The 13,575-nt window shown below is 36.7% G+C and overlaps 1 protein-coding gene across 1 annotated transcript; it reads right to left on the bottom strand.

The window, feature by feature from the left end:
* Positions 1-4,760: 4,760 nt before the first annotated feature.
* Positions 4,761-10,008, bottom strand: LOC110464897 (the record flags this gene model as incomplete). Its single annotated transcript, XM_021520360.1, has 5 exons — positions 9,942-10,008; positions 9,373-9,513; positions 7,463-7,740; positions 5,710-5,803; positions 4,761-4,825 (listed from the first exon to the last, which is right to left on the bottom strand). Coding segments are annotated over exons 2-5 (495 nt in total), but the record flags the coding sequence as incomplete, so codon positions are not given.
* Between the last annotated feature and the right edge of the window lie 3,567 nt (positions 10,009-13,575).

Genomic DNA, 13,575 nt, shown 5'->3' with positions numbered 1-13,575 from the left:
ATATCTAAAAACTAGATGCCTGTTGTTTGTAGAACCTTTTTTACAAGAATTTAAAAACATTACCAATTTGGCGGCCATTTTGAAAAATTGTTTTTCTTGCGCTTCACGAAAGACGAAAATTTCACCTTTTTTGACACAAGAATGATCATTTTAATCGTCATTGTGTCGTTTTGTTTGATTTTAGCAAGTTCATTCTTGCTGTATAACTTTATTATGTTCCATTCGATGACAATGATATGCAATAAAGTGGAAAATTATACATGATTGGTATTTTTCGACATACCTAGTGTAACTATAGCACTTTCATTTTTGACCCCAAAAAGGTGAAAAATAGCACTTATAATAATTATGAGTCAACGAAAGAGCACAAGAACCCCAAAATTTGTGGCTGTTTTAGAAATATTAAAAAAGGTTAAAGGCAGAACTTTTTTTATATCAAGTGTTAAATCTGCAAAAACAGGTGAAAAGATATCTGAAATCGCTTTTCTGAAATTCAAACTTAGTGAGCTATAGCAGGTCAAGTTCTTTAATGGCGTACCTAGTCCAGTAGGGGGCACCAGCTCATCAAAATACACATCATCATCTGAGCATTACTCAGCATGCTCTTCGCAAATGTAAGGTCGGACCGTCAAAGGATCTTCGTCGTAGAAATCGCCATTATCTTTGATCACCATGTTGAGTCGGCCTACGCCTTCAGATGTCGGTTGTGGTGACACTGCTGCGCCTGTGCTCCATGTGAATTGAGAGCTATCATCTGGCTTTGAACCGTCAATCCACCATTTCAAATAAGCTGCAAAAAGAGTACATATATGCATATAGGATTTCTGAAAACATCTTGTTTTGATCCAGTTCAACTCCGCCGTGCCCAAATATATAAATTTGATATGAGTAACTTCTTGTGAGGAAATTATTACAGGTTTTTCAGAGTCGTAACTAGAAAATGATAACGCATCTGGCAAATCCTGTGTCTACTGCAACAATTCTGCGAGAAAGATGAAAATAAAATCACTCAGTTTTTAGCTCACCTGGCCGGAATGGCCAAGCGAGCTTGTGCCATGATGCGACGTCCGTCGTCCGTCATTCGTCCGTCCGTCGTCAGCTTTTTACTTTAAACAACTTTTTCTGTATAACCAAAAGGCACAGGGTGATGATATTTTGCCAGTAACATGCTGGTAAGAATGACCTTGGCTTATATTCAATGTCCCATGGGTCAAATATGTTAAAATTTCAACATCTTCTATTGAGTAACCAGAACGCCCAGGATGATGATATTTAACCAATAACATATTGGCATAAAGGGCTACCAAGTTCGTTAAAATGAATGACCTTGACCAGTATTCAAGGTCACAAGTTTCAAATATGTTCAAAACCTTGATACAGCTTCTTCTGAATAACCAAAAAGAACAGGTTAATGATAAAAGAGCAGTAACAAACTGGGATGAAGGGCTACCAAGTTTGTTCAAATGAATGACCTTGACCTATAAATCAAGGTCACAGGGGTCAAAACATTTAAAAAACTTCTTCTGAATAACCAAAAGGGCCAGAATAATATTTGACCAGTAGCATGCAGGGAAGAATGGCTACCAAGTTTGTTCAAATGAATGACATTCGCCCGTAGTTTAAGGTCACAGGGGTCAGTTGTCTAAAAAACATTATAAAGCGACTCCTTCTGAATAACTAAAAGGTCTAGGGTGATGATATTTGGCCAGAAGTATGCCAGGATAAAAGGCTTCCAAGCTTGTTCAAATGAATGACATTTGCCCGTATTTTAAGGTCACATGGGTCAGGTGTCTTAAAAATACTATAGAGCGGCCTCTTCTGAATAACCAAAAGGCCCAGGATAATATTTGGCCAGTAGCATGCTCGACTAAAGGGCTACAAGGTTTGTTCATATCAATAACATTGACTTATATTCAAGATTACAGGGATCAATTGTCTTAAAAACTTTTAAACAACATTTTCTGTATAACCAAAAGGGGCAGACTAATGATATTTAGCCAGAAGTATGCTGGGATGAAAGGCTTCCAAGTTTGTTTAAATAGATGACATTCGCCCATATTCAAGCCCGCAGGGGTCACATATGTTGAAATGTTTAAAAAAACAAAACTCCCAGGGTGATTGTTTGTTCATGTGAATGACCTTGACTCTCTTTCAGTCACATTTGGTCAATTGTGCACACATCTTCTAAAGTCATCTTCTCAATAAAAAATATATATAGGGTGGTGATATTTGGCAATTTTCATTCTGGAATGAAGTGCTATACAGTTTGTTCAACTTAATTTCCATATTTGACTTTCATGGTCAAAGGGGTCAAATGTGTTAAAATCATTGAACAGGTTCTTTTGAAAGACTCTAAGTCAAGACACTGATATTTTTTCTGTAGCTTTATTTAAGTTCACACTTTTAAGGTTACTACTATGAGATTAATACTGTACCAGGTGAGCGATGCAAGCCCTTTGGGCCTCTTGTTGTATTTGTTGCTAGAAAGCGAAACACATTTAATTCTAAATAATCGAAAGTAGCAGTTATATCAGACCTTTTTGTTTTTAAGAATAATAATCATTTGACAAAAGCCGGGTTCACTCTCCAATTAGACCTAAGTTGTTGGGCGAGTTTGTTTATAACATATCACCATTACATGCATTGTAGANTAGTGTATGTGTGTGTATTTTGGGAGGCTGCGATATGTTCGTGTTTGTCTTCTTGTAATAGCGCGGAACTGATGCCGACTTTATAGTGCTACCTCACTGAAACATACTGCCGAAGACACCCAGCAGGACGCCCCACCCGGTCACATTATACTGACAACGGGCGAACCAGTCGTCCCACTCCTAATTTGCTGAGCGTTAAGCAGGAGTATAAACTACCATTTTTAAAGACTTTGGTATGTCTCGGCCAGGGGACAGAACCCAAAGCCTTCCTCACAGGGGCGAACGCTCAACAAATGGCCAAAAGTGAGGCATTGTCAAGGGAGACATTAGGAAGAAGAAAGTTATTTAGAAAGGAGAGAAGAGATAAGGTACCAAATTTAGTCGCCTCTTACGATCATGCAATTGGGGGCAGCAGGTACAATTCTTACGCCCTACCTGCAGGGACAGCATTGTAGAGATATATTTGACGGTTCGTCAAGATACAAGAAAAATCTATAATGATAACTTACTATATCTTATAACAAAATACTAACATATATATACTCCTACTATAATTAGAAGACACCTTTGCGTTTCAATATACAAGGTATACATTACAGCACTCAAGGAAACTAAAGCCAACGATATATTGCTACAGTGCCATTCCTTGTGTGGCAACTTATAATTCATGGTATATTTCACTCACGAGATGACGTCATCAATCCATGATGAAAGGCAAATATTGTTCTATTTGAATTTGTAAGGAAAATTTGGTACTTTGCATATATTAACAGAAATATAATATACATTTTTGTAGAGTTTGTGCTGTTGATAATGCTGAATAACAATTCCGGAATAAATGTCCACTTTCCGGGCTCTTTTGCATATATATTAGTTTGTACACGTGTGGTATGGAATAACAACGTCGACAGAGAACTAAGCAACCACGAGACTCTGTATCCCAAATTGAAGGCATGCGACTTTCTATTTGAATGATCTCAGGTGAAAGAGACCTGACCAATCGTTAACCTGAAACCTGTCCTCTGAAGATTAAGGGGTGACATTGGAGTATCGAGGAGGGGAACCAAGTCGGGAAATAAGACGTGAGATGGACTGGACAGTCACACATGTGTTTGTGTTTTGAGGTCATTCATGCACAAAATTCAACATAAACACTTATTCATTACATTGGTATCAACCCTGGTTCTCATCTGAGATCCTCTTCGACACGTATTTAATTGCATTGCTGTTACCTGAATATGTGGACGACGAAATGAGGCTATGTATGAACTGTATCTTCGTGGCAGAATCCAGAATCATAAGTCTTCCGTTATTGTATTCAGAACAATAATGTCGAGACGCCCACCAAACAGAAGGACTGGCGACAAGACGGTAACACAAATCCACACTCGCCTCAAAACTAAAATCTCCAGACTCACAACCACTTCGTGTTGAACCTATCACATAAACTAGATTTATTTTATATATCTGCAACTTCCAAAATTGGAAGTACTGTTCATTTCTTTTATTTAACTGAAGTTGAAAAACACTACTTTTTAATGTAAATTGCGTTATATGGTTTAGGCCGGACTTCAATAAAATCGCTCTTCTGCTTAAATTCCCGTTAATTCCAATCCAGGAAGACATTACTTTTAATAATTTCATAATATTTCATATTCTGTAGGTATTTAACCTTAATTATTATCCCCTTTCGGTTCCAACAATAGTTTAGACCAATTTGATTTCCAACGATATGCACCCTCCCCCTACGCATCACGGATGTGTTTTAGAAAGACGAAACAGCCGTATGGTGTAGTGACATTCATATAAGGCAAGCTGTTTCCGTCACCAAATTTTGTTGGAGTTTCACTTGTGTGTCTTTTAGTGTATTGTTTAACTACGTTGACCATATTAAAAGAATAATAACGTGTGATGGAACGACGACACTCTTAAAGACTTAGCTATGTGAAAGCAATCAAAGTAACACCGATGACAAACGAGGGGTTGCTAAGTCAATACAAAAATCAAACGAGGTACTTTACCTGAAATGGTAGTTGTTGTTGTCGGTGTTGTTGTTGTCGGTGTTGTTGTTGTAGTTGTTGTTGTAGTAGTTGTTGTTGTCGGTGTTGTAGTTGTTGTTGTTGTAGGTGTTGTAGTTATCGTTGTTGGCAGCATCGTGGTTGTAGTTGTCGACACTGAAACACCATCAAAACAATCAAATAACTGTCTAATAAGCCACACATAGGCGACCTCCGTCAAGAGACACCAAAGGTGACCTAGGACAGTGCAAACAAAACTGTAAATCGAGCTCATAGTCGATGAAACGAGAGTGATATATGACGAACAGAAAGATTTACATGAAGCTCTTGAAAATATACACAAATAATAATAGCAACGTCTTCAAAGAAAGAATTAAGGAGATCATGAATTGCGAATTTTCTTTTGTGCCCTCTACTTGTAGACACGAAAGCGACAAAAATAAATCTGCTGCACACATGGCAATATTTGGGATGAGTATTTATCTCTTTCCGTCTAGATTGGTTTTATTTCTAAGCGCCTTACATGGCATTTTTGGCTTTAGAGTACAAACTCCGCCAAGGTTAGGAAGGCAATGGGTTCTGTCCCCAGGCCGGGACATACCAAAGTCCTTAAATATGGTAGTTGCTATTCCCTGCTTAACTTTCAGCATTTAGTGTAATATCAACAACTGGTTCACCCGTTGTCATTATTATGTGACTGGATGGAATTCTGTGCCGGGTGCATTTGGCATGTATTTCAGTGCGATAGCACTTCATAGGCGGCATCAGATCCGCGCTTTCACAAGCAAACACATACACCCAACATGCCCTTCCGCCAGCACACTTACACACGTGCATGCATACACAACACACATGGGGGGTACCTTCTCAAATTACCTTAGTTTTGAATAGGACGTTAAACCCTTTGTAACTAACATATTGACGTATGTATCACACTGGGTGACGGAATCAATGTATGTAGATTGATTTATATAACTTTATACCAAATCTTTGGTTATTAAGGTATGTACAATTATGCCTTAAGCGTCAGTGTAACATACCTGCATTGTAGTCATCCACACATGTCAGATTGCCTGTTGACTTCAATATTATACACATATGCTGTTCAGGACAGGAATCTTTCCGGCAAATTTCCTAAGAAACGTTATTTATAAGCATAGTACGTAAAACAGAATTCAACTTGTTAGCAATTAAATATCTACAGGTTTAAATGTACACTGATTTATTAATTACTTCTAAATATTGAACAGGAAACCTCAAGACGAAAGTGAGGTGCGATGCAGGTATAATTTACTTAAGGTCCCCACGCCACTGTAAATAAACTGCTACAACGAATTAATTTTCATGGCTATGGTGTTAATAAATAAATTTCTGAAAGATACCCATCTTGTGGAACATGTTATGAAACAAAATTGAAATAAAATAAAAAAAAGTAAATAATCAGCAACAAGATTACGCGGATTTGAACGTTAAACCTTTACCCATTATGCTGTCGCTCTAACTAGCTGAGCTATTTCTTCAACATCTGGTCCAGTTATATTTTAAAATTCAATTAAGGGGAGGCTACTGAATATACGAAAAAATACAGTGGATGAGACGTCAGTGCCTGCAGTGAGACAGGAATCCTATACATGTGCTCCTTGTAACCAGACATCTATGTTGGGATATCCATGACAATAAAGGAATCCCATACTCAAATCGACTGACTGCTTTACTGACAATCAGACCAGAATTTATTATCTTGTGTTATGGATGGAGACTGTGCGAATTTGCAAACAAAAATTTCATTACACCAGAACACGTCGAATACGGCTTATATTAACACTGAATAAGTTATGCTTGTGCATATAGACTTTTGTTACGAGAGTTGAAAGTTATTCAATGCATTTCTGATCAATGTTTTTACTTAACTACCTCAAATCACAGAGGTGCGATAACAAGCAAGTCTCTCCCCTACCCACTACTCCCTACCTAGAGAAGTGGTGTTCCGGTAATAATACCACACGATTAGTGGTTTACAGGTATAGAAACAATCAGATTAGTGGTCTTTATGTAGAGAAACAAGCGTTCTCTCCCACCCTCCCAAGGTTATTTATACAACTCAATTGATTATGGGTGGTCATAGGGTCATCGAGGTTAGTGGTGTTTAGGTTAAGAGATGGGTAGTCAAAGGGTCACCGAAGTTATCGCTGGTTTGATTAACGAGCTACATTATGTACGCCTATCACCACTGTTATTTGGAGTATGATTTTAGAGATTTAAAGTGATAAAAAATGGGAGACATTCCAAACAATTAATTATATACGAACTAATCAATGACATTTTTATTTATATCCCAGTTTATAATTGTTCCGTCTTTGCGTATTGCAGAGTTATCTTCTCTTCGGAGCAGGTATTGATTGTTACGTCATTGGTTTGTGTGAGAAAATTACGTCGTTTTCTCAAAAATTGATGACGTTACTCTCACAAACAAGTGACGTCACAATCACTACCTGCTCCCAAGAGAAGATAACTCTGCAATACGCAAAGACGGAATACGGGTTATGCTGTAAGGTAATTATTTATTGTGTTCCTTTGCAGCGCTAACGTTTTATTTTCTCATTTTTTTAAATTATTGTTTTGCAGAACTGTTCCTTTAACTAATACTCGGGATCTAGATTTTACCTAATACTGTGAAAACATAGTCCTTATCAACTCCTATCATTTAGACAACGTATTCTTTCGGTTTGTAAGGCAAGGAATAAATCAGAAATGATATTCAAACCTCTGTTTGATTGAAGCACAATACAATACCTGGGCTGGAATGACGTCAGTGACATTAAGATCGGTAAAACTGTATCCGGGAACGACCGTGAGTGGTGCCGATACGGACGTGGTTATCCTAACAAGTTCACACAGCAACAGCTCTCTATTATAATTGATACCGAGACAGACATGCCTCGCCCGACATCTTTTCCGACACTGCTGGTATCCGACAGGGGACAGACTCTCAAGTAGGTCGCCATCATAGCGACGATCATCTACACGAGCTTCCGGGAAACCGTTACACCCTGGGTCGATGGCATAGCAACCTACTGCAACGAAAACAGTAGTAACACAGCATACGAAAGCCAGCTTAGTCATTGAAGCCAATCAAAGCCATCAGTAAAAGCTCAAGCGTTTGTTTAATATCGTTGAATGTTCTTCACTTGAGAGTTTTTTTTATTCAGCTAAGGATTGACTTTTTAAAATCAATCCCCCTCGTAACGTCTTAATTAAATAATTATCACTCTTGGGTTGTTTTTTACGAGTTGTCTAAAATATTGTGCCTTAAAAAATATATATCATTTGTTTGTGTGCCAGAAAAAATAGAAAAATAGATATCATTTGTTATTGTGACAGAACAAATAGATATCATTTGGAATCATTGCTGATATCTGTTATCCGTCGATAACGGATTTGTGCGAGTACTTTTATAAAACTTACTAAGAAAAGATTACAGTGAAGCGGTATATGAAATACCTGTCATGTAACAAGTGACCAGTTCTTGGTAAAATGGAGAGATAAGAAATATTCAGAGTCAAATGATGTAAACAAATAAAACTGTCTTGACTACTGGTATATAAGTGGTTCCAATACACTGTACGAAACACTTAGAAGATTGTACGAGTAACAATGCATTGACGGAACGAAGAGAACGTCTCATTTAATAAGTAAATAATTGAATAACTGTTCGAGACACTAACCCACTGACCAAGGCACTTTAACTCTAAACAAACACTGAACCAGGCACCTTTGATCTAGACAAACACTGACCCAGGCACCTTAACTCTAAACAATCACTGAACCAGGCACATTTATTCTAAACAAACACTGACCCAGGCACCTTAACTCTAAACAATCACTGACCCGGACAACTGAACTCCGAACCCACACTGACCCAGGCACCTTAGCTCTAAACAAATACTGACCCGGACAACTTAACTCCGAACCCACACTGACCCAGGCACCTTTACTGTAAACAATCACTGACCCAGGCACCTTAACTCTAAACAATCACTGACCCGGACAACTTAACTCCGAACCCACACTGACCCAGGCACCTTAGCTCTAAACAAATACTGACCCGGACAACTTAACTCCGAACCCACACTGACCCAGGTACCTTAACTCTAAACAATCACTGACCCAGGCACCTTTACTCTAAACAATCACTGAACACGGCACATTTACTCTAAACAAACACTGAACTAGGCAACTTTACTCTAAACAAACACTGATCCGGGCACCTTAACTTTAAATAAATACTGACCCGGACAACTTAACTCCGAACCCACACTGACCCAGGCACCTTTACTCTAAACAATCACTGACCCAGGCACCTTTACTCTAAACAAACACTGAACTAGGCACCTTAACTCTAAACAATCACTGAACCAGGCACATTTACTCTAAACAATCACTCACCCAGGCACCTTAACTCTAAACAATCACTGAACCAGGCACCTTAACTCTAAACAATCACTGACCCAGGCACATTTACTCTAAACAATCATTGACCCAGGCACCTTAACTCTAAACAATCACTGAACCAGGCACCTTAACTCTAAACAAACACTTGCATACCCAGGCACCGTAACTCCAAACATACACTGATTTAGGGATTTTAACTACCCCAGCCTTCATAACGATACACCCACTTATAAATTGTGAAGATGACCTACCTGCGAGGCAGACAAAACAGCAGTGAAATCGCAGCCACCAATGTTGCTGAAGATACATTTTAAACGGGAACTGTATGGATCCGTCCTCGCTCGGCGGTACCTTCTGTGTCTATATAAATCCGGTTCGGTAAATGTTGTCTGCTGTAATGCAAAACTACAATAGTTTGTTTTCTCTTTACTTTAATCTTGTAAATGACATTTTGATTTCTCTAAGCCAAAAATGCCATTAGGTCTTATCTTAGTTATTTTGTCATATGCTAGTAAAGGACCTATCATGTTTTCTGAGTATATATTAAAAAAATAAATTTGACTTACAGGTTCCCAGAGAGGGTTCACTTATTTCTTAGACATTAATACACTAATCTGTCTTATAGGGTCCCCATCACGTAAGAAAAATCTTCAACTTTACAAAGCATTAAAGGCCATATTTATATGTTTTGGTCAGAAGATGTTTTACATATAATCCAAGCTTTATAATTTTCTGGGTTTAAATATGCAAGCATTCCTATAGTCATTATCTCTCAATGAAACAGTTCTGAAGATTTGTTAAAATTAGAAAGTCACCTTACATTAAATGTTACCATATAAACTAGCACAGTATCACCATCGAAGCCCGTCAGTACTACTCCAACTGTAAAACCAGACTGACTCCCTCCCTTACTCAGTCATTAGTCGGTAACATAGCTTTCTACTCACGTCATCACACCGGAACTCCCATACAGAGTGTTGTCCCAGTCCGGAAGGAACAGATTAATGATAGTCTGTAAAATCGCTGTCGAAATTGGAACGATTTTTATCCGTTAGTGCCATAACCATCCCCACAGTCTTGATTTGTAAAAGCCTATAATCTTGAACTACCAGTATCGGCGTCTTAAGTCAACAATTCGACTGTTAAACTACATGAAGAGTAATTGATCGTTTATGTTCTTGTTTGAAGTAATATAGGTCGGAAGTTATAGCTCAGTAAAATTCCAGTGTTGTAACAATACAATTATAATCATAAAATTCTCTTTTACGATCTCATTTTATTCCCACGCTTTCAACATCAGAAAAATGTTTAGCTAGGATCAATGGTATAATTATAATACACCGTCCTTAGTAAACAAATGATAGCACGGACAAACGAAAAATATAATAAATGGAATAGATTTAGATATTATTGAAAAACAAGTTCCTTAATATATTTACTAAGCGTTAAAGGCTATTCGTTTTATAATAAAAATAATAAAGGCTTTATTTATTCTTGATAACATATTGAGCATGAAGCTTATCTTACGTATGGTCAACATACAATGTATGATAAAATGTACAATATTTACAGTTTTAAGAAATATACATGTATAAAATACAGAATAAGGGAGGAAATCATAAATCATTTCAAGTAAAATTGCTTTGCAGATCTCTTAAATTCTAAAAATGAAGTACAATTTATATTATGACTTGGTAAAAGAGTCCATGTAAGGGGTCCCTGATATCTAAAAGATTTTCTAAAAATGTTTGTCTTATGACATGGCAAGTAAAACACATAGGTAGATGATGATCTTGTAGTTCTACCCTGAACATCAGACATATACGTAAAATTACTCAAATTTTGTGGAGCTAAATTATTAAGTATCTTGTACATAAAAACTACTTGATTGTATAAAATTCTTTTGTTAAAAGGTAACCACTTTAGTTTTTTGAAAATATCACAGGAAGGTGTGGAAAAATCAAATTTAAAATAATTCTGGCTGCTCTCTTTTGCAGCGTTCTAATTTTACAATATTACTTTTTGAACTGTTACCCCAAACAGTTGAGCAATAATCCAGATATGGGTTAACAAAGCAGTTAAAAAAGTCATACAAGATGACGGATCAGAAAGGGTCTCAACGTTTTCATCTGAAAAATATGACATGATATCTTTTTATAGACATTTGTAAATTGAATGTCCCAAGAGAGCCAATCATCTATGGACACCCACAAAAGTTTTTCACATTTTACATTTTCAATGTTTATATTGTTGATAACAGCGGACAATTCTTCTGTTAATTTACAATTTTTCTGTGAAGTAGTAACATGCATGATTTTTGTTTTTTTCTGTGTTTACACATATTTTGTTTTCATCGCAACATTTTTTTACACTAGTCTAGCATCAGCATTGAGGTGGTATTTACAATGTCAATCGAATCTGATTCATATTTTACTATGAAGGTTCATGACTCTTTCACTTTTTGTTTTGTCGTGTCCTTCCTGTTGTTGGAATCTTGTATTGACCTACAGCTCGGAACTATTTGTACTGAGGATGTGGTACAATTGTTTGACTTATTTTATTACAACCTCACTTATCAATGTATTCCTTTCATATTTATGAATAGATGATTTTAGGCCAAACCATTGTGAAATGTAGAACGTACTCTGCGATTCATAAAACATCAATTAAATTATTCGCGTGGTGGCATAACGAAAAGATTGACAGGCTTTTGGTAAAGCACCTTTGTAATAGTCAAAGAAAAAATATCACCCTAGCGATTGGTCAGGGTTTTATACCTTACTGTGAGCTTACTGTTTCATCAGGAAATATTCATAGAATTAAGTGATGATCTGTGTATCGGACGTGGATCCTGTGTATTTCGATGAGGGCGTCGTGACGTTTTTGGTCAATCTCCATTGCTAGCTTAAAAGCAATCCCATTGCTTTAGTCGAAATTCCTGATCGAACAAACAAGTTTTTGGAGATCGAGCTGGCTATCAAAACAGAACTGGTGTATACGACGTCATCTTTCTTTAGCACCTCTACTGAGAGGCTGATATATAACTCCACATGCTGTTTGTTGTTGTCTGAACAATTCAGATTCGATAGTCTGTTTGTTTATTTACAGTAGCGAAATTACTCCCCTCTGCGGTTTTGTACCCAGCCCTTTACTTTATAAAATGACCTGTGGATGTCAAATATGGCGTCGTATCATTGGACTTATTTAACTTCAGTGTCAACAGTACAATCAGTGACATTTCCGTAGTTTTATTAATCGACAGAATTTAGATTTGTATATCTGTCTGTCTGTCTGTCTGTCAAAAACAATGTTACTTACTTAAATGACAATGTAAACAATCTTTGAAAAATGAATAACAAAAATAAACTGTGCATTAATAAACGCCGGTCATTGTACTAATTCAACACAAGGGTCACTATATCAAGTTTATATACATTAGTGCTAAACAAATAGTTTTAACACATACGCTCTACTGTATGGTGACATTATTTTACAGTTTTACTTAAAAAGTCAACAACAGTTGAACATTATATTGCAACTACATAAGAGTTATGCAGGGGATTTACTGTAAGAAAAGTAACAGGGACATTATTAAGAGGTTTAACATAACTGTATAAACAGAGGGTCGTTACATAGAGGTATTTTTAATAACATAGGGGCATTTGAAAGAGGGTGTTTCATTAAAGTGGTTACAGAGAGACATTATACATAGTTTTTTACTGTTATAAGGTTGCGGCCCCCTCTGTACATATACAGTGTAGAAGCTTTATTGTTAAAACAGAGGGACAATTTAGAGATTTTACTGAAATAACAGAGGGGCATTATATTGAGAGTTTTCTATAAAAGTAAAAATAGGCCATCATGTAGAGGATTCACTCATATGAAAGAAGGGTGTTATTCAGAAATTTTACTGTAATAATACATGGACATTATACGCAGATTTTATTGCAATTACAAAGGCACATTATGCAGGGGATTTACTGTAAGAAATTAACAGTGACGTTATTTACAGGTTCTACAGTATAAACAGAGGGATATTACATAGATGTTTTACTGTAATAATATAGGGACACCACATATATGTTAAACTGTTATTACCGCGGGACATTTTATTTAGGTTTTACAGAGGTTTTTCTGTAAGACTGATAACAGAGGGACATTCTATAAAGGTTTTACTGTACTATTATAGTAATAACCGAGTGACTTTAAATAGAGATTTTTCATTAATAACATCGGGGCATTATATCGAGGTTTCACTGTATTTATAATAGAGGGACATTATATAGAGGTTTCACTGTATTTATAAGAGCGGGACATTATATAGAGGTTTCACTGTATTTATAACAGCGGGACATTATATAGAGGTTTCACTGTATTTATAACAGCGGGACATTATATAGAGGTTTCACTGTATTTATAACAGAGGGGCATTTTTTAGAATGTTTTACTGTTAA

Source organism: Mizuhopecten yessoensis, unplaced genomic scaffold (assembly GCF_002113885.1).
Source record: "Mizuhopecten yessoensis strain PY_sf001 unplaced genomic scaffold, ASM211388v2 scaffold11041, whole genome shotgun sequence".
NCBI lineage: Eukaryota > Metazoa > Mollusca > Bivalvia > Pectinida > Pectinidae > Mizuhopecten > Mizuhopecten yessoensis.
The sequence above is the reverse complement of the archived record's forward strand: the minus strand, read 5'-3'. Positions and strand labels throughout refer to the sequence as shown.